This window comes from Felis catus, chromosome D4 (genome assembly GCF_018350175.1).
Source record: "Felis catus isolate Fca126 chromosome D4, F.catus_Fca126_mat1.0, whole genome shotgun sequence".
NCBI classification, from domain to species: domain Eukaryota; kingdom Metazoa; phylum Chordata; class Mammalia; order Carnivora; family Felidae; genus Felis; species Felis catus.
The window spans coordinates 72473444-72495835 of NC_058380.1; the positions used below are offsets into that span (position 1 = coordinate 72473444).

A 22392-nucleotide genomic window follows, 5' to 3' on the forward strand; every position below is an offset into this window, starting at 1 on the left:
CTGCAAATGAAAGTTCTGTGTAAACATAATTAAATTTATTTTTGTTGAATTACTTCTGTTCTTTTAACTTTTATTTATGAACTTTTATTTTCATCAAATTCATGTTCTATAACAAGTATTACAAACAAGTTTATATGATAAAGCAAATCTCTCCAACCTAACCCTAATCTTTAAACAGCTCTCAGTTATTCTAATGGGCATCCTCATAACCCTAGATAATACAGTTATACCACTACTTCTGAGTTACCAACTTTAAAAATAAACCAACTGACCTCTAATATGAAAACTTAAAAATTCATCTCTTAAACTTCCCACTTTCCTTGCCTTCTTAATGTGTGAAATATATACTATTAATTTTAATTCTTATAGAAGTTACCTTTAAATCTTAAATAGTAACCTTATAGTTTTAGTCCTTATTTTGCCAATTTGACAACCTCTTGATTCTCTACTTTGAAAGATAAAGCTGTTAGCACAAGTAATCTGTTCTCTCCTTCCCTCCCTCTGCCAGCTTCACTTCCATCTTGTTATAGTTGTTACATTCAGCCCTGCAACAACAGCATTCTAGGCTTCCACCAATCATGTCCTGCCCAAAGTTTGACTCAAAGCTGAAAAACCAATTAACAGCATTTACATTTTCATGACTATGTAAATACTGTTCAAGGAAACATAATGCTTACCACACTTCACTTTCTACTTTATAGTCTAATGTTACAACCTAAGGACCACTTGAAAAAAACTATTCCTAAAATCAAGATCAAATGGATTCTTTGTTACATTCAATACCTTAACACCATGCCGCATTCTAATTTGGCTTATAGTCAGATCATGATTTTCTTTCCTGTTTTGCTCTCCATGATTATTTTTAAATGCCTTTATTTTCCTCACAGGATTGTGAAGATACCAATCATTCAATCCAGTCCCCATTTTTCTTCCCAAAATCTCCTTCCTTAAATCCTACTTCCCCCTGCTTCAATCTAGAGTGCTTTCTAGGCCTTCTGAACAACTGTTAACCCGAGCCTTCTTTTTACACTTCTGGGTTGGCTCAACTTTTTCTTCAACTTCTGTCTTCATTGTCTTTAGTTTACTTTACCATTTTGCCACAGTATATCCTTAAGTAACCACCTAAATGATGGTACACAGAAGGCAAACTTTCTGGGTCCATGCATGTCTGAAAATTCTATCCTCATAATTGTAGCCTCATAACTAATCATTGACTTAGTAAAAGAATTCTGGGTTAAAAATTACTTGTCCAGGAGCGATGGGTGGCTCAGTTGGTTGCGCATCCGACTTTGGCTCAAGTCATGATCTCATGCATTGTGCATTTGAGCCCTGAAACAGGCTCTGTGTTCACAGCGCAGTGCCTGGAGCCTGCTTCAGGTTCTCTGTCTCCCTCTCTCTCTGCCCCTCCCCTGCTCACGCTCTGTCTCTGTCTCTCAAAAATAAACAAACATTAAAAAAAGTATTTGTCCAAAATATTATAAACACTGTCCCATTTTCATTTAGTACATAATGTGGAGATGAGCAAGCTACAGACTGCAGTTGAGAACCCAAAGGTGTCAGTGACAGGACAAGTTAGAAGAAAGCTTTTTAAATTGTTCTTTTCTAAAAATATTCTCAGAGATACAAAGCCTTGCTAAATTTGCCACACAAAGATACATGTTATAAACTTATTGGAAAAAAGTACTCAACCAATTGAAAAACAAATCTAAGAGATGATACAAGAGACCTAAAAAACAAAAGTCATCAGATACCTTGAAGTTTAAACTGTTATGGAAAAAAAAAAAAAAGTTGAGTTCTAGAGAAAATGAGAAAGTATGTATAACCCAAGACTAAAGTTCTGGATCATAATTATTCTGATGAAATATAATAAGGAAAAAAGGATAAATCAACAGTTGAGTTGAAATGTCACATTCCTATTAGAAATCAATAGAACAGGGGTGCCTGGGTGGCTCAGTTAAGCATCCAACTCTTGATTTCAGCTCAGGTCACGATCTCACAGTTTGTGAGTTTGAGCACCACATCAGGATCTGTGCTGACAGTGTGGAGCCTACTTGGGATTCTCTCTCTGCCCCTCCTCTGCTCGCTCTTACTCTCTCTCTCTCTCTCTCTCTCTAAATAAATAAATAAATAAATAAATAAATAAATAAATAAATAAATAAATAAATAAACTTAAAAAGAAACCAACAAAACATACAACATATGACCAGAAAAAAACAAATAATACAATTAATACCTTGAACTAACAGATACACTTACTGCAAAACCAGACATCCACCTAAGAATATACACTTACAAAAAGGATACTGTATCAGCTTGGCAAACTATTTATAAAGAGCCAAATATTAAGCATTTTAGGCTTTACAGGCCATAGAGTCTCTGCCACAACTACACAAAAGCAACCATAGACAAAACACAACATGGCTGTGTTTCAATGAAAAGTTATTTACAGATACTGAGACTCAAATCTTACCAATTTTTCACCTGTCACAAGGTAGTAATCTTTGTTCTTTTTTATTTATTTCAAATTTACATCCAAATTAGTTAGCATATAGTGAAACAATGATTTCAGGAGTAGATTCCTTAGTGCCCCTTATCCATTTAGGCCATTCCCCTCCCACAACCCCTCCAGTAACCCTGTTTGTTCTCCATATTTATGAGTCTCCTCTATTCTGTCCCCCTCCCTGTTTTTATATTATTTTTGTTTCCCTTCCCTTATGTTCATCTGTTTTGTCTCTTAAAGTACTCATAGGAGTGAAATCATATGATTTTTATCTTTCTTTGACTAATTTCACTTAGCATAATACCCTCTAGTTCCATCCATGTAGTTGCAAATGGCAAGATTTCATTCTTTTTTATTGCTGAGTAATACTCCATTGTATATATATACCACATCTTCTTTATCCATTCATCCATCGATGGACATTTGGGCTCTTTCCATACTTTGGCTATTGTTGATAGTGCTGCTATAAACATTGGGATGAAAGATAGTAATCTTTCGATTTTTTTAAATACTATTTGGAAGTGTAAAAACCATTTTAGCTTGCAGGATGTATTATAAAAACAGATGGCAATGAACTCTTATTTAGCCCTTGAGTCACAGTTTGCCAACTCCTGCATTAGTTTGTAAAAGAAATACCAATTTTATCCAAAAGAATATAGGGAACAGAGGCTCTAAAATAAAACTACAGGGTGCCTGGGTTGCTCAGTCAGTTAAGTGTCCAACTTCAGCTCAGGTCATGTCACAGTTCGTGAGTTCAAGCCCCCCGTCAGGCTCTGTGCTGACAGCTCAGAGCCTAGAGCCTGCTTCAGTTTCTGTGTCTCCCTCTCTGCCCCTCTCCTGCTTGTGCATACACACTCTCTCTCTCTCAAAAATAAACATTAAAAAAAAATTTTTTTTTAATACATAAAACTACAGACAATAAAAGAGTAGCTAATGTTTGGAAACTAAAATTTTAACACCAGTAAATAATCTTGGGTTTAAAAGGAAATTTTTTTCAGGGCACCTGGGTGGCTCAGCTGGTTAAGCGTCCGACTTTGACTCAGGTCATGATCTCGTAGCTCATGAGTTTGAACCCCGTGTCGGGCTCTGTGCTGACAGCTTAGACCTGGAGCCTGCTTCAGATTCTGTGTCTCACTCTCTCTCTGCCCCTCCCCCACTCATGCTCTGTTTCTCTCTCTTTCTCAAAAAATAAATAAACGTTTAAAATAAATAAAATAATTAAAGAAAATTTTAAAGTCTTAAGTATAAAAATATTTAAGATATAATGAAATGAAAACACAGATACTAAACTTGTGGTATCGAGCTTTAGTACTTTAAGATAAATTTACAGCTGAAACAAGAAATTTAAAAATAAGTGGATTAACTATCCAATTAAAAAAACTTAGAAAGGGGCGCCTGGGTGGCTCAGTCGGTTAAGCAGCCGACTTCGGCTCAGGTCATGATCTCGCAGTCCATGAGTTCAAGACCCACATGGGGCTCTGTGCTGACAGCTCAGAGCCTGGAGCCTGCTTCAGATTCTGTGTCCCCCCCTCTCTCTGACCCTCCCCTGTTCATGCTCTGTCTCTCCCTGTCTCAAAAATAAATAAACGTTAAAAAAAAAATAAAAAAAAAAACTTAGAAAAAGAGCAAAAGAACAAACCCAAACATGAAAAAAGAAAAATTTTTAAATAACAGAAAACAAATGAAATCAAGAACTGAAAAATCACTTAAAGATTACTAAAAACTAAAAGCTGGTTCTTTTAAAACACCAACCTGGGCCTCTAGCATAACTGATCAAGGAGAGAAAAAACAATTCCGAATAAAAAAAGAATAACAAAAGACTAAAGAGATTAAAATTAACATGAGTATTATGAACTGCAGAATAAAAGCTTAAGAAATCAATAATCAAATGAATATATTCCTACAAAATATAAAATTCCAAAACTACTATGAGAGGAAACACAGAACTTCAATTAAACCATAAGAATTAAAGATAGTGAATTAGTAAATAAAGACCTCTCACCATCTACTCCCAACCTAGGCCCAGATGGCTTTACAGGTGAGATCAACCAAACTTTCAAACTTCTGAGAGAAAAACTTTTAATAAACTTACGGTGAAAAACCTGGCAAATACCTTAACCAAGTGATTAAAATTAACATTACAAATAATAGGACAAATCAACATCTTTTGCCTTCTAATATAATACACTGAGAAGAACATAACATCACTTCTATGGTATTCCTACCAAAAATATACAACCTAAATCTAACTATGAAGAAACAGATAAACTCAAAGTGACGGACACCCTACACAATAAAATGCCTGTATTCTTTTAAAATGTCAATGTCATGAATCAAAAAGGCTGAGGAACCAAGGTGCCTGGGTAGCTCAGTCGGTTAAGCATCTGATTCAGCTCAGGTCATGATCTCATCATGGTTTGTGAGTTCAAGGCCCACATCGGGGTCCACGCCAACAGTGGGATTCTTTCTCTCTGTTCCTCCCCTGCTCATGCGTGCTCTCTCTCAAAATAAATAAACTTAAGAAAAAGAAAAAAAAAAAAAGGACTGAGGAACCTTTTGACATTTTCTGACTTTCATAATTATACTATAGTAATGTAAAGAAAAGTTTTGTTTTTAGGTAATATACTCTGAAGTATTTAGGAGTTAGAGAATAAATAAAGTAAAATAAGGGATGCCTGGCTGGCTCCGTTGGAAGAGCATGTGACTCTTGATTTTGGGGGTCATGAGTTTGAGCCCCATGTTGGATATAGAGATTACTAAAAAAAATAAACTTTAAATAAATTAAGATAATATATCAATGAAGTTTCAAAGACTCTACTGACAAATTATTGATTATGAGGGAAAATTAGTAACTTAATAGTAGAGAAACCTAGATGACAATCACATTAGCCAATTTACAATCAGAAGGAAAAAAAAGGATATATGTAGAGATGTATGTATACCTAGAGAAAGGTGTGTGTGTGTGTGTGTGTGTAGAGAATATTAACAAATGAATATGAGTGATGAAACAAATGGAGCAAATGTGAGCTAACTGGGTAATGGTTACATAGGTTTTTTGTACTATTCTGCAACCTATGTTTGCATTAAAATAAAAAGGTTTAAAAAAATTTAGTGTAAAGTAAAAAAAAAATACGGTTATCAATGAAATACACATTAGTACACTAAGAAAAAAGAAAACCCTTAAAAAGGAAAATCAAAGTATATACAAACCATGGTAAGCTATTAGAAAGAGATAATGTGGTCATATAAAAAAGTCATATGCATAATGACTGACAACCAAAAAGTATCTGCACTTACATAAGCAATCTTATTTGGATATTAATAAGCTATTTTATTATTCATTTTTTTCAGTATTTATTTACCACTTTGAGTTAAGTAGTTGTATTAGTTACATACAGATGCAAACTAATTACCCCCAAATTCAGCAGCTGATAAAAAACAAGTATTTTTTAACTCAATTTCCATAAGTCAGAAATCTGGGCATGACTTTGCTAGATCCTCTGACTCAGTGTCTCTCACAAGCTGTAATAATTTCAAAGTTCAGTAGAGGAAATAGAGGATCCACTTCCAAGTTTAGTCAAGTTGCTGCTGGCAGTATTCAGTTTGTATGTGGACCACCAGGCAGCTAACATGTCACCTCACTTTCATCAGAGTGAATAGACAGCAAGAGAAGCCAGTCTTTTGGAAGTCAACCTCTCAAGTTGTTAAGATGTTAATACCACCATCTTGCTACTTTACCTTGTTGTCTGTCTGGCTTATCTATTCCTTAACCTACCTTAAAGACGAAAAGCAGATTAAAAGAACAGGAAAAGGAACAAGAAAAAGATATACCAAATACCAAATACCAATCACAAGAACAATGGAATAACTACATTACTATCAGACAAAGTAGATTTTAGGGCAGAATTATTACTGAAAATAAAGATGTATATTTCAAATAATAAAAGAGTCAATTCATCAAAAAATAGAACATTCCTAAATATGACTGCATCTAATAACTGAGACTCAAAAATACAAATCAAAGGGGCGCCTGGGTGGCGCAGTCGGTTAAGCGTCCAACTTCAGCCAGGTCACGATCTCGCGGTCCGTGAGTTCGAGCCCCGCGTCGGGCTCTGGGCTGATGGCTCAGAGCCTGGAGCCTGTTTCCGATTCTGTGTCTCCCTCTCTCTCTGCCCCTCCCCCGTTCATGCTCTGTCTCTCTCTGTCCCAAAAATAAATAAACGTTTAAAAAAAAAGAAAAAAAAAAAAGAAAAAAAAGAAAGAAAAAAATACAAATCAAAAACTGACACAACTACAAAGAATTTTTTTTTTAATCTGTAAGTATACATAGAAATTCCAATACCCTCTCCTCTTTCAGTAATTTACAGAACAAAAAGAAAGAAAATCAGAAAGGATACCAGAAGACTTGAATTTTCATCCTTCCTTCCTTCCAAGTTTGTTTATTTTGAGAGAGGGAGAGAATATACACAAGCAGGAGAGGGAGGGGAAAAGAGAGAGAAAGAATCCCAAGCAAGCTCCAGGCTGACAGTGTGGAGCCCAACCCGGGGCTTGATCCCATGAAATGTGAGATCATGACCTGAGGCAAAACCAAGAGCCAGACGCTTAACCAACTGAACCTTTCAGGTGCCATCTTTTTTTTTTTTTTTTTTTTAAGAAGTCTGATCTCAACACCCACCATGGGGCTCAAACTCACAACAAGATCAAGACTCAGATGCTCTACCAGTGGAGCCAACCAGGCACCCCAGAAGACTTGAATTATCAACCAGCCTATCTTATTGACATTTAAAAGGCAATACGCTCAACAAAAGTAAACTATATATTCTTTTAAAGTGTATCTAGACCATTCATACACACCATATACTTGACTTTAAAACAAATTTCAGGAGGGACACCTGGGTGACTCAGTCAGTTGAGTGACTGACTCTTGATTTTGCCTCAGATCATGATCCCAAGGTCATGGGATGAAGCCCACATTGGGCTCCACAATGAGCATGAAGCCTGTTTAAAATTCTCATTCTCTCTCTCTCTCTCTCTCTCTCTGTCCCTCTCCCCTGCTCAAGCTCTCTATGTCTCTCTAAAAATGAAAAATTAAAAAAATTTTCGGGAAATGTAAAAAGACTGAAATGATTCAAAGTACTATATAAAAAAAAAAACAGTAACATGAAGATATCTGGAAAAACCCAAAATATTTAGAAATTCCCAGTATATCAAAATCTGTGGGATACAGCTAAAGAAATTTAAAATCTGAATTAACACAGGATCTATTTTTAAAAACCGAATTCATAATTAAAAACCTTCCCACACAAAAATATGTACCCACAAAGAGTTACACTGAATTTCATCAAACATTTAAGGAAGAAATATTAATCTTATACAAACTCTTTAAAAAAATTTTTTTAATGTTTATTTATTTTTGATAGAGACACTGAGTGTGAGCAGGGGGAAGGGCAGAGAGAGAGAGAGAGAGAGAGAGAGAGAGACAGACAGACAGACACAGTATCCAAAGCAGGCTCCGGCTCTGAGCTGTCAGCACAAAGCCTGACACAGGGCTTGAACTCACGAACTATGAGATCATGACCTGAGCTGAAGTTGGACGCTCAACTGACTGAGCTACCCAGGTGCCCCATACAAACTCTTTTTAAAAAAAAGGGAATACTTTCCAACTCATGTCAGTTTTGGTCATCTGCTATTTTCTGTCTTTCGAGGAATCTGTACATTTCAGTTGTTACTTATTATCTCCTTCTACTCTCTTGTGGTTTTATTTACTCTCAATAAAAATGAAAACAGAACAAATCAAACTTTTGGGATGTGGCTAAAGCTATGCTAAGAGGAAGATTTATAGCATTAAAATTATTACATTGGAAGTATCTTAAGTGAAAATACCAAGTGTTGGTGAGAATTTGTAATAACAGTAACTTTCAAACACTGCCATTAATAATTTGGAACTATCTAGTAAAGCTGAACATGTGTATTGTCCCTACACCAGCCTACAATTTCTCTTCTGGAGTAGCAAGCACATTTCTAAGATGGTCCATACTGCTTAGCATTCACACCCAGGCCTAACTCCCTCCCCTTAGATGTAGGCTACACCTAGTGACCTACTTCTATGAACAGAATACTTTAGCGGAAGTGACAGATTGTTCCCTTCCAGATTAGGTTTCAAAAGACTGACTTCTGCTTAACTCTTACTCTGTCTCTTGGTTACTTGGGAGAAGCAAGTTGCTGAGGCAAGCTGCACTATGGAGAGACTCACATGGCAAGGAATTGAGGGCAGCCTTCAGCCAACAAATAAGGAAGTGAGGCCCTCAGGTCAACAGCCCAGGAGGAACTGACTCCTGCCAATCACGTGAGTGAGCTTGCAAGCAGATTCTTCCCCAGAAGATGACAGCGGCATCTACCAACACCTTGATAGCAGTCTAGCATAAGAGCCCCAAGGTCAGAGGACCCAGCTAAGCCATACCTAGATTCCTGACCCACAAAAAATGTAAGAAAATAAATCTTAATAATAAAGAGTAAAAGTGATGAAACAGAAAAGTCAACCAAGAGAAAATAAATGAAACCAAAAATTGCCTTTTAAAAAGGATCATTAATATTGAAAACCTCTAGCTATACCAATCAGAAAAAAAACAAAAAACAAAACAAAAAAAAAACCACCATGAATTATCAAGATCAGAACTGAAAAGATGGAAATCATTACAGATCCTAGGGATTAACAAGATAAGGAGCTCCAACGTGACAAATTCCTTGAAAGGTCTAAATCCAACACCCATTCATTTTAACAGAAAACAATGAATAGAAAAATTTGTTCAACATGAGAAAGACATCTAAGAAAAACCTACAGGTAACAAAGACAGACTACTTACCTTTATGAGCAGGATGTTGTCACCTCTACTTAGCATTATATTGGAGGTTTTAATTTTGGATTAAGGCAAGAAAAAAAATCATCCAGATTCGAATTTAAAAAATAAAACTCTACTCACAGATGACATGGTCATGTACAAAAAAAAAAAAAAAAAAAAGATCCTAAGCAGTTAAAAAAATACAGTAATAGCAATGCCATAAGTTACAAAGTAAATGTGCAAAGAAGGATTTCTATATATTGAAGAGAAAATACAATTTACCATACCAAAAAAAAAAATGGGATACATTTAAAACATACATATAAACTTGTACACTGAAAACTACAAAACAGCACTAAAAGAAATTAGAGAAGACCAAAAAAAATTGAGATACTCTATTCCACAGGTAACAAGACTCAGTATGGTTGAAACATCAATGTCTCCCTAATTGATCTAGATAGTCTGTGCAATCCCAGTAATCCCAGTTTCTAAATAGAAACTGACAAGCAGATTGTAAAATTTTTAAGAAAAGTGCAAATGATTTTGTATAGCTAAAACAATACTGATAAAGAAGAACAATGTTGGGAGGACCTAACACTACTTGAATTTAAGACACTATAAATCGGGGCGCCTGGGTGGCGCAGTCGGTTAAGCGTCCGACTTCAGCCAGGTCACGATCTCGCGGTCCGTGAGTTCGAGCCCCACATCGGGCTCTGTGCTGACAGCTCAGAGCCTGGAGCCTGCTTCAGATTCTGTGTCTCCCTCTCTCTCTGCCCCTCCCCCGTTCATGCTCTGTCTCTCTCTGTCCCAAAAATAAATAAACGTTGAAAAAAAAAATTTTTTGGAAAAAAAAAAAAATAAGACACTATAAATCTACTGTTATCAAGACAGTGTGACATTAACACAGTAATAGATAATGGTTAAGAATTCAGTGTGTAGAAATAGACACACTCACAAATGGTGAACTAATTTTCAAATAATGGTACCAATACAATTCATCATGGAAAGGAAAATCTTTTCATCAAATGTGTCAAACTCATTATATAACCATATGGAAACAAGTGAATCTCCATCTCTACCACACACCACACACAAAAACAAGTCTGAGATTCATCTCAAACCTAACCTTTCTTAAAAGTTCAAAGTACAGGCTTAAAGCAAATAAATAGAATATTTTTATATCCTTGGGATAAGCAGATTTCTTAGACAAGACATAGAAAGCCATAACCAAAAAATGCAAAAGAAATTTATCAAAATTAAATTCTATTTATCAAGATACCATTAAAAGATGAATAGGCAAGACACAAGGCTAGGAGAAAATATTCACAGTACATATATCTGAAAATGGACTTACACCTAGAATATACAGAAAACCCTTATAACCCTATTTCAAATAGAGTTCAAATAAAGAAAAAAAAAATATTGACGATCTTGGGGGAAAAAAACATAGGGGGAAAAATACCTTCCATATAGAGAAATACAGATAAGAATTACAAGGTTTCTTTCTCATCAGAAACCCTGCACCCATTAAGAAAGTAGAATGAGGGGCGCCTGGGTGGCGCAGTTGGTTAAGTGTCGACTTCAGCCAGGTCACAATCTCACGGTCTGTGAGTTCGAGCCCCGCGTCAGGCTCTGGGCTGATGGCTCAGAGCCTGGAGCCTGTTTCCGATTCTGTGTCTCCCTCTCTCTCTGCCCCTCCCCCGTTCATGCTCTGTCTCTCTCTGTCCCAAAAATAAATAAACGTTGAAAAAATAAATAAATAAAAATAAATAAATAAAAAGAAAGTAGAATGAGGAGGAACCTGGGTGGCTCAGTCAGTTAAGCATCCGACTCTTGGTTTTGGCTCAGGTTATGATCTCACTATTTCATGGGTTTGAGTCCTGCATTGGGCTCTGCGCTGGCAGTGTAGAGCCTGCTTGGGATTGTCTCTCCCTCTCTTTCTGCCCCTTCCCCACTTACACACACACACATACTCTCTCTCAAAATAAATAAACTGCATATAAAGGAAGGAAGGAAGGAAGGAAGGAAGGAAGGAAGGAAGGAAGGAAGAAAGGAAGGAAGGAAGGGAGGGAGGGAGGGAGGAAGGAAGAAGGAAAGAGAGAAAGAGAGAAAGAGAGAAAGAGAGAAAGAGAGAAAGAAAGAAAGAAAGAAAGAAAGAAAGAAAGAAAGAACGAACGAACGAAACTGCAGGCCCCAAATGGCACCACTTAAGACAAATCACCAAGTCTGGACTTAATACCTAACCTACTAGCAGTTTCAACCTCCCTCAGAATTGGAGTCTTAATTGGTCAGTCAGGAACTTTCTGATGAGCATCAATAAGGCCATCTGTCACAGGGCCCTCTCAATCCCTCAAAGGAAGATGGAGTAATCTACATAGTAAGACCCCTGTAAAAGAAGGTGACCTTGCCTGAACAATCCTTTCTTTTCTTTTGCTAATAGCTTGCCCCACCTTCCTTCCTATAAAAACCTATGTTGTACAACACCTTGAAGCTCCTCTCTACTTAGCTGGAATGCTGATTCATAAACCCCTTAGTAAATCCAATTAGATCTTCAAATTTACTTGGTTGATTTTAACAACAGAAAACAATTATGAACAAGATAGATGTTAATCCAACTAAATCATCCCTTAAAGTGTGCAGAGTCTATATATACCGATTAAAAGACTGTCAGAGTGGATTTGAAAAAAAGACCTTACAGGGGCGCCTGGGTGGCTCAGTCAGTTAAGCGTCTGACTTCTGCTCAGGTCATGATCTCACGGTTTGGGAGTTCAAGCCCTGCACAGAGCCTTGCACTGACAGTGTGGAGCCTGCTTGGGATTCTTTCTCTCCCTCTCTCTTTCAAAATAAATAAACTGCTGCCCATGCTCTCTTTCTCTCTCAAAATAAATAAGTAAACATAAATAGATAGATAGATAGATAGATAGATAGATAGATAGATAGATAGATAGATAGGACGGGCATCTAGGTGGCTTATTCGGTTAAGCATCAGACTCTTGGTTTTGGCTCAGGTCATGCTCTCACAGTTCTAGCTGACAGTGTGAAACCTGCTTGGGATTCTCTCTGATCCTCCTGCATGCTCTCTCTTTCTCTCTCTCAAAATAAATAAATAAACTTTAAAAAAATAAAAATAAATTAAGAAATATGTAAGACTTAATGAACATTCACAAAAGATAAGTGAATGACTAATAAATACATGAAAGAGTAGAAAAGCATGAAAAGGTAAGCACCACCATCAGTCATGAGGCCAAAGCAAATTAAAACTATAATGAGATACTGTCAGCCTTTCTGGTTATACCCACTAGAATGGGTAAGTGAAGACTGGCAATACCAACTGTAGACAAGGATGCAGGCAACCTAAACTCCATAATACAAAGCTAGTCCGAGTATAAAATGGTACAACATTTAACAAAACAGTTTGACAGTTTCTTACAAATTTAAATATATGTATATCTAATTCTATTCCTACATATGGTGTAGAATGAAGCATACATCTATCCAAAGACATACACAAATGCTTAAAGCAGCTTTATTCACAACAGTCCAAATCTGGAAAGAACCCAAATGTCTATCAACATGAGAACAGATTTTTAAATATTGTAATACATTCACAAAGGAATACTCTCAGAAATAAAAAATAATGAACTACTGATACATGCAACATGGTTGAATCTAAAACTCATTTTACTGAGTAAAAGAAGCCAGACATCAAAGAGCTTTTACTGTATATATGACATATAAATATTTTATTCCATTTATACAAAGTTCATAAACAGAAAAATTAATAGACATCAGAACAGTTGCCTAAACTGACTCTGAAAAAAGGCAACAAAACAATTTGGAATGATGTTCTATGGCCTTGACTGGGGAGTAGGAAACATAGGTGGATACATTTCTCAGAATTTATTGCACTGTACCCTTGAAAACTGTGCATTTCACTCTATGCAAATTACAGCCCAATTTAATTAAAAAAAAAAAATCCAGTAAAGGCCTTCTTTATTTTGTATAGCTCAAGCACTGCAGCAGGCAAGCTTTTTCTGAAAAGGGCCAGAAAGTAAATATTCTAAGCTTTGTGGTCATATGATCTCTGCTACCACTATTCAACTCTATCCATCTATCATGAAAATCACCAGACAATATGGAATTGCATGGCTGTGTTCCAACAAAACTATTTACCAAACAGGTGGCAAGCTGGATATGGTCCACAGTCTGTACTTTGCTAAGCTCTGGTCAAGCAAAAAAAAAAAAAAAAAAAAAAAACCCAATCTTCAAAATCAATTTAAATGTTATATTGTTCTTCCCTTTATACTAACAGGCATGATAATTATCAGAAACCAATTAATAGTCTTTCCTAAACATGAGTTTTTCTATATGCATCTAATGAATTAAAACAGGAAGACAACGGGGGTCTGGGTGGCTCAGTCTCTTAAGCATTTGACTCTTGATTTTGGCTTAGGGTTCGCGATTTTGAGCCCCACGACAGGCTCTACACTGGCAGTGTGGCATCTGCTTGGGATTCTCTCTCCTTCTCCCTCAAAAATAAATAAATAAACTTTAATAAAATAAAATAGGAAGACAACCCAGAAAACATATTAAAAAATCATCATTAAAAAAAATCATTTGTGGGGCGCCTGGGTGGCTCAGTTGGTTATGCGCCCGACTTAGGCTCAGGTCATGATCTCGCAGTTTGTGAGTTCAAGCCCTACACAGGGCTCTGTACTGACAGTTCAGAGCCTGGAGCCTGCTTCGGACTGTGTGTCTCCCTCTCTCTCTGCCCTTCCTCCACACATGCACGCGGACTCTCTCTCAGAAATATTTAAAAAAAAATTTTTTTTTTATTTAAAAAAAATTTTTTTTAATCAATCATTTGTTTTAATAGCTACTACAGCATTTTGAAAACATAACTACAAGTACGGGAAATATTTGAGTTTCAGATAAACCAACTAGTAAATAAAGTGTAAGCTGGAAATTTTTTTTTAAGTTTATTTGTTTATTTTGAGAGAGAAACAGAAAAGGAGGAGGAGCAGAGAGAGAGGTTGAGAGAATTCCAAGCAGGCTCTGCATGGTCAGCAAGGAACCCGACATTGGGCTCAAACTCATGCATCATGAGGTGATGACCTATAAGCTGGAAATTTTAAATACCCTTAGGTACACACACAAAAAGCTATGTTACTACAATGTGGGACAGTTTGGTTTATCTGGTATAATGAAGTTCTTTTTTTTTTCTTAAGTTTTATTTATGTAAGTAATGTATGCACCCAATGTGGGGCTCAAACTCATTACCCCAAGATCAAGAGTCACATGCTCTTCCAACTGGGCCAACCAGGCACCCAGTATAATAAAGCTCTTGAAACTTGTCCATTATCACTCATAGTCACCTAGTTGGTTCTTCATTCAAAAGAATTTAAAATAAAGGATAACACTGTTTCTTTTTTTTTTTTTTTTTAATGTTTATTTTGAGAGAGAGAGCACACCAGCAAGCAGGGGTGAGGCAGAAAGAGAGAATCTCAAGACAGGCTCTGCAGTATCAGCACAGAGCCCAACTGGGGGCTTGATCTCACGACCCTGAAATCATGACCTGAGCTGAAATCCAGAGTCAGGCACTTAACTGACTGAGCCATTCAGGTGCCCCCGCTTGTTTTTAAAAGCATATTAAAATGTGAAATAACATGAGACAATAAAACAAATACTTTGTGAGAAGTACCCAAAATAATTTTCCTGCATAACTTAGGCAAGGCTCAAAAATTGATACGCTGTATCCAGGGTATACAACTACGTAAGTAAATCTCAAACACGGTATGTCCCTAAACTGCTTGAAAATGTTTATCTGTATTCAAGAAAATTCCAATCTAAAAAATGGATCTAATTCTTTCTCACTACAGTAACACCTAATTGAGGAAACACCAGCAAAATCAGAAGGCTTGGGTTCCATTTTTCGTTTGTCACCAAACTAGCTGCCCATTTTGCTATCATTCACTTATCAGGTATTTTTTGAGAGATTATGTGCCGGACATTGGAAACACAGTAGTGAAGAAAATATCAAAATTTCCTGCCTTCATGACATATCACAGTCAATAACTTCATCTCTAAAAACAATTCCATTTTCTCTAAAATAAAAGATTTTATATTGAGTATTTTTAATTCTTTAAAAATGAAATTCATATTATTTGTCTGAGTCTGGGAAAGCAACTTGTGGAGCATAACCTGAAAGCCACTCTTGCCAGTGGCTGAAACTATTTGTTGTATCATCATATTCAGATAGCAAATAAAGGTAAGAAACTGATATTCTCAAAAGACTTATTTAAATTTGCTAATTTTGGTTTATACAATCTAGACAAATTATGAGCCTTATTAGCCTATTACCTGGTAACTAAATTCCTTGGATGGGATCCAAGAAAGAAGCAGAACAATCTTAGGAGAAATTCTCCATATAATGAGTAATTTTACAGACATTTCCAGTATGTAAGTCTATAAAAATATAGATTGACCAGTGAAACAACTAAATCAGCATATTGTTTCTTCAGAGTAGGATTTGACCTTTGTTTCCAAAGTGCTTGCTACTAAACAGGTAGTCAGAAATCCAAATCATGTATTCAAATCCAGTGGCTATGCCTAGTCTTTTTCTTTTATCATCAAGATATATTTTTTCCCCACAATAAAACAGGCATAACAGTCCCTCAAGGATAATTTCTCAATTTCAAAATGGTAAGTTTTTTAAATTTCTCACTTACTCATTTTTGCCAGATAAACTAGTATCACGAATTACATTTTGGATAAGACCAAAACAATATTCACTTTAAATATCCTTTCCCTCACAGGGACATACAGAGACACCAAAAGTGATTCTAGACATGAGCCTGCAATTTCTAATCTCCATGTCATTCTCTTTAGCGTCATTCTCAAAAGAGAAAATGACTTGAGTATCTGTGGTGAGAAAAAAAAAAAAAAGACGACGACGATGAGAAGCATACCTAAGAGTTTCCTCCATTTATTTTCAATTCATAAAATATGTTTAAAGTTTGCCAAAGCAAGCTAATTCAACCCAACTTCAAAAGACAGTGTAAGCAGTAGTTCCCAATTATGTTAGTCTCAGAGTCCTACTGTTAGTTTCATATGCTATTTGCTGTATTTGTGGGGTTTTTTTTTTAAGTTTATTCATTTATTTGGAGAGAGTGAGCATGCAGGAAAGGAGCAGAGAGAGAGAGGGAGACACAGTCCCAAGCAGTCTCCATGCTGTCAGCACTGAGCCCGACATGAGGCTTGATCTCACGAACCAGGAGATCACGCATGACCTGAGTTGAAATCGAGTCAGATGCTTACAAGACTGACCCACCTAGGTGCCCCTATGCTTATTTTTTAAGATGTTTCAAGAATATGAGCAGCACCACATAGAATAACTGCAAATGTGGAAGTGCTGAAATTGCTAGCAAGAAGAGATGATGAAGAGAAGAAAGTGATTAAACAACTTTACATAAAATACATATAAACATCAATATTTATTTGTGTTTTCTACAGTAATCCAAACTATTAAGTGGCCTCTAGAACTAGATTCTCAACAGGTTTATCAAATATCAAATTGCTAAAGGAAACCTTAAAACATCCATTTATATTTAAAAACCTCATACTGATGAACATTGTTTACTTGATTTATAGTTTAGAATTCAATAAACGACAAAACTGATTAAACTGATGTGACATTACTTAGAAGAATTATTACTGTCAAATACTAATTATCCAGCTCTCCTGCTGCTCACCTTCTAGACAGAACCCTTATTACTGGCAGCCAGTTATAATGGGGTGTGGGGTAAACGTCCAGCTTTAGAACCAGGAAGACATGGGTTTGAACTTTGGTGCACCACACCTTGAACCTATTTTACATCTCTAAAATGGGAATTTATTGATATCTACCTTGAAGAACTGTTATTAATTAGTGAAATACGTGTAAAGCAAGCTGGCACATAGTAGGAATTAGAGAAACCTTAGCTGCTACTATTACTGTATTACTCATAAGCACATCCAAGAGAAGATATAAGAAAGAACATGACAGGGAAACACAGCCTAGGTTACATTTAACTGCTGAGCCAAAACAAAAGAAAATCAAACACACTCACTCTGATAGTTCAAGTAAAACTATGGGCTAAACTTTTTGTTCACATTTTAGATATACAAGATAATACTGTAGTACCTCTTCATAAATATATAAAATCCAAAATCAGCTACAAATCCACTTATTTTGGAGCTAAATAAAAATGAAAGATTATTATCACACAGTAAAACAGATAATTTTATGAACAGGTGAGATGATTTCACCATTGGGAAAAAAAAAATGCTGAAACTAAGATTTAAAAAAGCTTATGAAAGGATAGTAAAAGAGTCCTACCTTTAAACCGACTGCTATAAGATCTGTAACAACACTGTATGGAAAAAGTAAAAAGAGAAAATGGAAAACAAAGTTAGAGAACAAGTTTTTAAAAGACAGAGATAATAAGATTAAAGAAAAAAAGGAAAAGCACTATAATAATAAAAATTAATAAAAATAAGAATGTGATGAGTTATGAAATGTTAATACAAAGAAAAGTGATGGGTCAGTCTAGCAACAGCAGAGTATAAAAGCAAAGCTTTAACCGCAACGTAAGAAACAAATAGTAGATCAAATTCTTTTAGTATTTGTTAAAGTATAGGTGTGTTTCAATAACATGAATATGTGTTTATCCATTTGCCTCTATTTAACAAATCCAAATCAAAACTTAAAAATCACCAAATTTCATTCTTTTAAATCACTGGTCTGAATTATCATGTTTAAAATTCTAAATGAAATAAAACCACTGAGTGGCTTTTACAGAAATAGAAGGTATCTTGCAAATTTGCATCTACCACCCAAAACAGCTCACCAAAATACAGCTAAGATAGTCTCTCAGAACTAAAATAAATGCAAACATCAAATTTCAGACATGAAAAATTTCAAAGATCTGCTTTAAAAAAAAAAAAAGCTCTACCACATCAAAACTGTGTTTAAGTATAAATTATCTCAGGAGGAAATGAACACATACACACACACAAAAGACAGTTGGAATTTGAGGAAGAACTAGAAAGATACAATGACTGGTGGTTTGTTGTTTCTTTTTTAACTATCCGAAATAATGAAAAAGGACCTTTTTCAGGCTGTGGGAAAATGCAAAAAGTTAATTAGCCTCTAGAAGCAAAAATTCACTGTGTTCAAAACCACATCCCTTAACCCCAAGGTGTAGAAACCCTATAAAGTTCTCCCAAGCAAAAATCCATCTCTTCTAACCCCCAAGAAACCATCTTCAATTACAATTTACCTCCATATCTCCTAAAGCTCTAACTAAATTCAACATATTATTAAGAACCTTTACCACTATTACTTAATAAAAGTAAACAAATTTATGAATCTGGCTTGCTCAATGACGCAAATTTACTTGTTTTAAACAACCATATAGGTTAAAATTTTTTCCTTAGACTTGGTGAAAACTTGAAATTCATTTGTCTGAAATTTAAATGTGTCAAATAACTGTGCATAAAAATTAAGATTGTATCAGTCCTGAACTTACCTTCCAGGATCTGTCTTACTGCCTCACATATTTCAACGAATAAACAACTCATTCTTAGCTTTAATAACATATAAAGGGTGAAGAGAGAGTTATTAAACTATCCAAAAGAGTAAGTCTGTACTGCACAAAATGCAGAACTCCAGTCCTCTTTATAATCACTATAAATTTTCCAATACCAAAAGCTAGCCTGCGTCCACAGCTCAAGTCAAATCATCTAACGGACAACACACTACACACTGTGAGACACCAATTTCACAACCTCCCTAAACTGAAATACTGGCATAATTACACAAATAATTAAAACAGCAAAATTATGCACCCATATAAAGTGTAACTGAATAAGGTGATGTGCAGTGAGTTTTCAACAATGCTCTCAGAAAAGTTTCAATTAAACAATAGCTTCAATTAAATTAAAACAAAATAAAGAACATCACAACCATGAATGAAATCTAAAATCGCACTTTGTCTAAAGTCAGTAGCAGTATGCAATTAGCATTCAAATGAGTTAATCCAAATATTCCATACACTTCATACTGTGAAAATACATAAATGAAGTCTAACGAAGACAAAAATTGTTGGAAGATTCCATTGTCTTTACACAGCATGGCAACAATCATCAACTATATGGTAACATGCACAGGGCTTTTACTGTTTAAGCAAGTTTCATATATTCTACAACCAAGGGGTTTGCAGATATCTTGTCCTCAAAAGCAAGTAAAAGGCCAAACAAAACCTCAAATACATAATAGGAATAAGTAAGAGGATTTGCAAGCTCTAATAGAGCTGGAGATATTTTAAAAATCTTGATGTACATATGTAACAATAATTAATCTATGAAGATCTTAATCCAGTCGTTTCCTTAAACATTAAGTTATCTGTCAGGTCCCACGCCAAATCCCTGGGTCCTCAGACAAATATTTATAACGGCGATTCCAAATCTTTTTATTTTGGTCACGGACCTCATTAACTTTTAAAGAGCTCCTCGAAAATTGAAGAAATTCACGGGGCTTCTTTTGGGGGGTTGTGGGGGAGAGCGTCCACGGTCACCAAGTCCAGACGCCCGGTATACAGATATCGTTGGCACAGCTCACAGCCCAAGTCGGGAGACCTCCTCCGGTACCCCCCCCCCTCCCCGCACGTCTACATCCGCGGGGGGCACTGGCCTCGGGACCAGGTCGCCGCCCAGACGTGCACCGACGCGTGCACTCGCCATCCGCCTCTCCGCGGCCGCTCGCCTCCCCGCCAGGGGAAGCTCCGGCGCTCGCCCCACCTCACCGGTAAACAGCAACTCCCCAAGCGGGAGGACGCCCGCCCCGAGCGCCGCCTCCGCCTCCCCCAGCGCCGCGCACCATTTTCTGAGAGGAAGTGTCGGCAGGCCGGGCCGGGCTCCCCGGACTCTGCGCGCGGAGGGCGGACCCCGGCACCCGGCGGCTGCACCCGGCTTTCCTCCGCTTCCGGGTGTGAGGATGGGAAGGGGCGGACATTACGGGGGCGCCCCGTGGGGGAAAGAGAGGCGGCGGCGGACCGCCCCTCCACGATTTCGGGCCGCGCGGAAGCCCCGCCGTCGGGCTCGGCCGGGGCAGCTCCTCCGGTCGCCAACGCCGCGCCAGGCTCCCCGGCCGCGGCGCGTCCGGCCGAGAGCCGAAAGGAAGCGGGGCAAGCGCAGCCGATGAGCCACCGAGTACTTACCCATCCATGGCCCAGACTGAGGAGCGCACGGTGCGGGGACTGACGGGCTCACAGCGAGCGGAGGGCGGAGGCGGCGGCAGCTGGGCGGCTCCGGGGACTGGCAAGCGGCGCCTCTCCGGAGCCCCGCCGGGTGGGAGGTGGAAGGAGAGTGGGAAACAGGGGCGGAGACCAGGGACGCTCCCGCCACCGCCGCGCCCCCACCTTCCCCACCCCGCAAGCGCGTCCCCGCCTCGCCTCATCCCGCCCCTTAGCGTCGACGCCCTCCCTCCACCCCGCCCCCAGCCGGCCTCCGGCTCGGCTCCAGGGCGCCCTCTTCCTGCCGTTGCCCTAGGACTCCGCCTCCCGGCCTCTCATCCCAGCGCACGCGCGCGCCTCGCCCCTTCCTCCCTCCTGCGTTCGCGGGAGCGCGCTCCTTGTGCTTCTCGCTTTGCGGTCCCGCCCGCCCACCCGCGGGCCCTGCCGGCCTTCCGGCTGCTCTGCCTCGGGCTGCCTGGGTCCGACTCCGCTGTCTACCGGCGGGAAGAGCGTTGGAGACCCGACTCCTGAGTGTAGGTAGGAGTGTCTCGCCAGGACCCCAGAACCGCGCCAGAATTGCTCCTGGTGAGCGAGGCTGGCGGTGGCTCGACCCCAAGCACCGAGGCAAGGCGCGGGCAGTGGTCTTCCGAAGCCCCGAGCCCTGCAACCCACGGAAGCCTGGGTTCAGGACCCGGGCCGGTGCGAACTCCAGTGCGGGACCCTCCGGTCGTCCGCCGGGTCCTATGAGTGGATCTCTGGGATTCCCAGTGGCCCGATAGGTTGAGATTAAAATGAATGAGATGAAACAGACTGCCCGCAACTTAAGAACCTCTCAATTGTGTACACTTTTAGTCTCTATTCCACCCTACTGTCTGGGTTTGGATTTACACGAAATAGTCGTTGCACAATACGGAAGGGCCACTGTATTGCCAGTATTTTATACAGGTTTTCATATCCCTTCATGTAAAGAAACATATCCTATGACGGAGTGATGATTCCCTTTTTTTTTCCACGTGAAAATGTAGATACTGGTAGAGTGATTTGCCCACAGTTTCACTGCCACTAGATCTCTTTCCTCTCGTCTGGGCAAAATTTTGTATCTAAGTAGTGGCACCTCGATCGTTTTCCCTTTTATATGCTGTATGGTTCTGAAATTCAATGATTTCCCAATTCACAGTTCATCAAAACATGAGCCACGAAAGGCTATCCTCAACCAAATTCTTAACCTGACCAGGAAGAGAGGGGCTGCCCCCCCAGCCTCCTCATTTGAAAAGCAAGTAACAAGACACTCAATCATCCTCTATCTTTGCTAGTATCCTGCTTTTAAATAAGTAGGTGCTGCTAAAACGACTTAAACTGTCGATTCATCCATCATTAAGGCATTATTTATTGAGTGTTTACTATGTGCCGAGCACTGCAGGAATAACCAAGAAATCAGATTCCAGCCTTCATGGTTGAATGGATATCTCAATCACTTTATTATTTATTGGCAAAAAAAACAATTTTCAGACAGCTCAGGTATCTAATTCAGGGAGCCTACTTTTAAAGAACTGTATCTAACTTCAATCCCTCTTTCCAAAAGATAAAATATATTTTGTTTTATATGTTAAATACAATATTAAGTTGCACCCTACATTGCCAGACAGATGTTAAAAATTCAGCAAGACAAGCTATTTTTTTTTCATGCTTATTTATTTATTTTGAGAGAGAGAAAGAGAGAGAGGGAGGGAGCACAAGCAGGGGAGGGGCTGAGAGAGGGAGAGAGAGAGAATCCCAAGCA

The 22392-nt window shown here is 38.2% G+C and overlaps 1 protein-coding gene across 8 annotated transcripts in view; it reads right to left on the minus strand.

Annotated features, from left to right (window-relative positions):
• Window positions 1–20811, minus strand: part of PTBP3 (polypyrimidine tract binding protein 3) — a 126833-nt gene extending 106022 nt beyond the window's left edge. For 2 of the 8 annotated variants that reach the window (XM_045043719.1, XM_045043714.1), the window contains exons 1-2: window positions 20598–20811; window positions 17717–17750 (exon numbers count right to left, since the gene is read on the minus strand). In XM_045043719.1, coding sequence (XP_044899654.1) covers window positions 17717–17750; window positions 20598–20605 — 42 coding nt within the window. In that variant the 5' untranslated portion in view covers window positions 20606–20811. Of the gene's footprint in view, window positions 1–17716; window positions 17751–19867; window positions 20076–20597 lie in introns of those variants that run through there. The other 6 variants (XM_045043713.1, XM_023242569.2, XM_045043717.1 and 3 more) reach the window with 3 other exon arrangements.
• Window positions 20812–22392: the final 1581 nt, after the last annotated feature.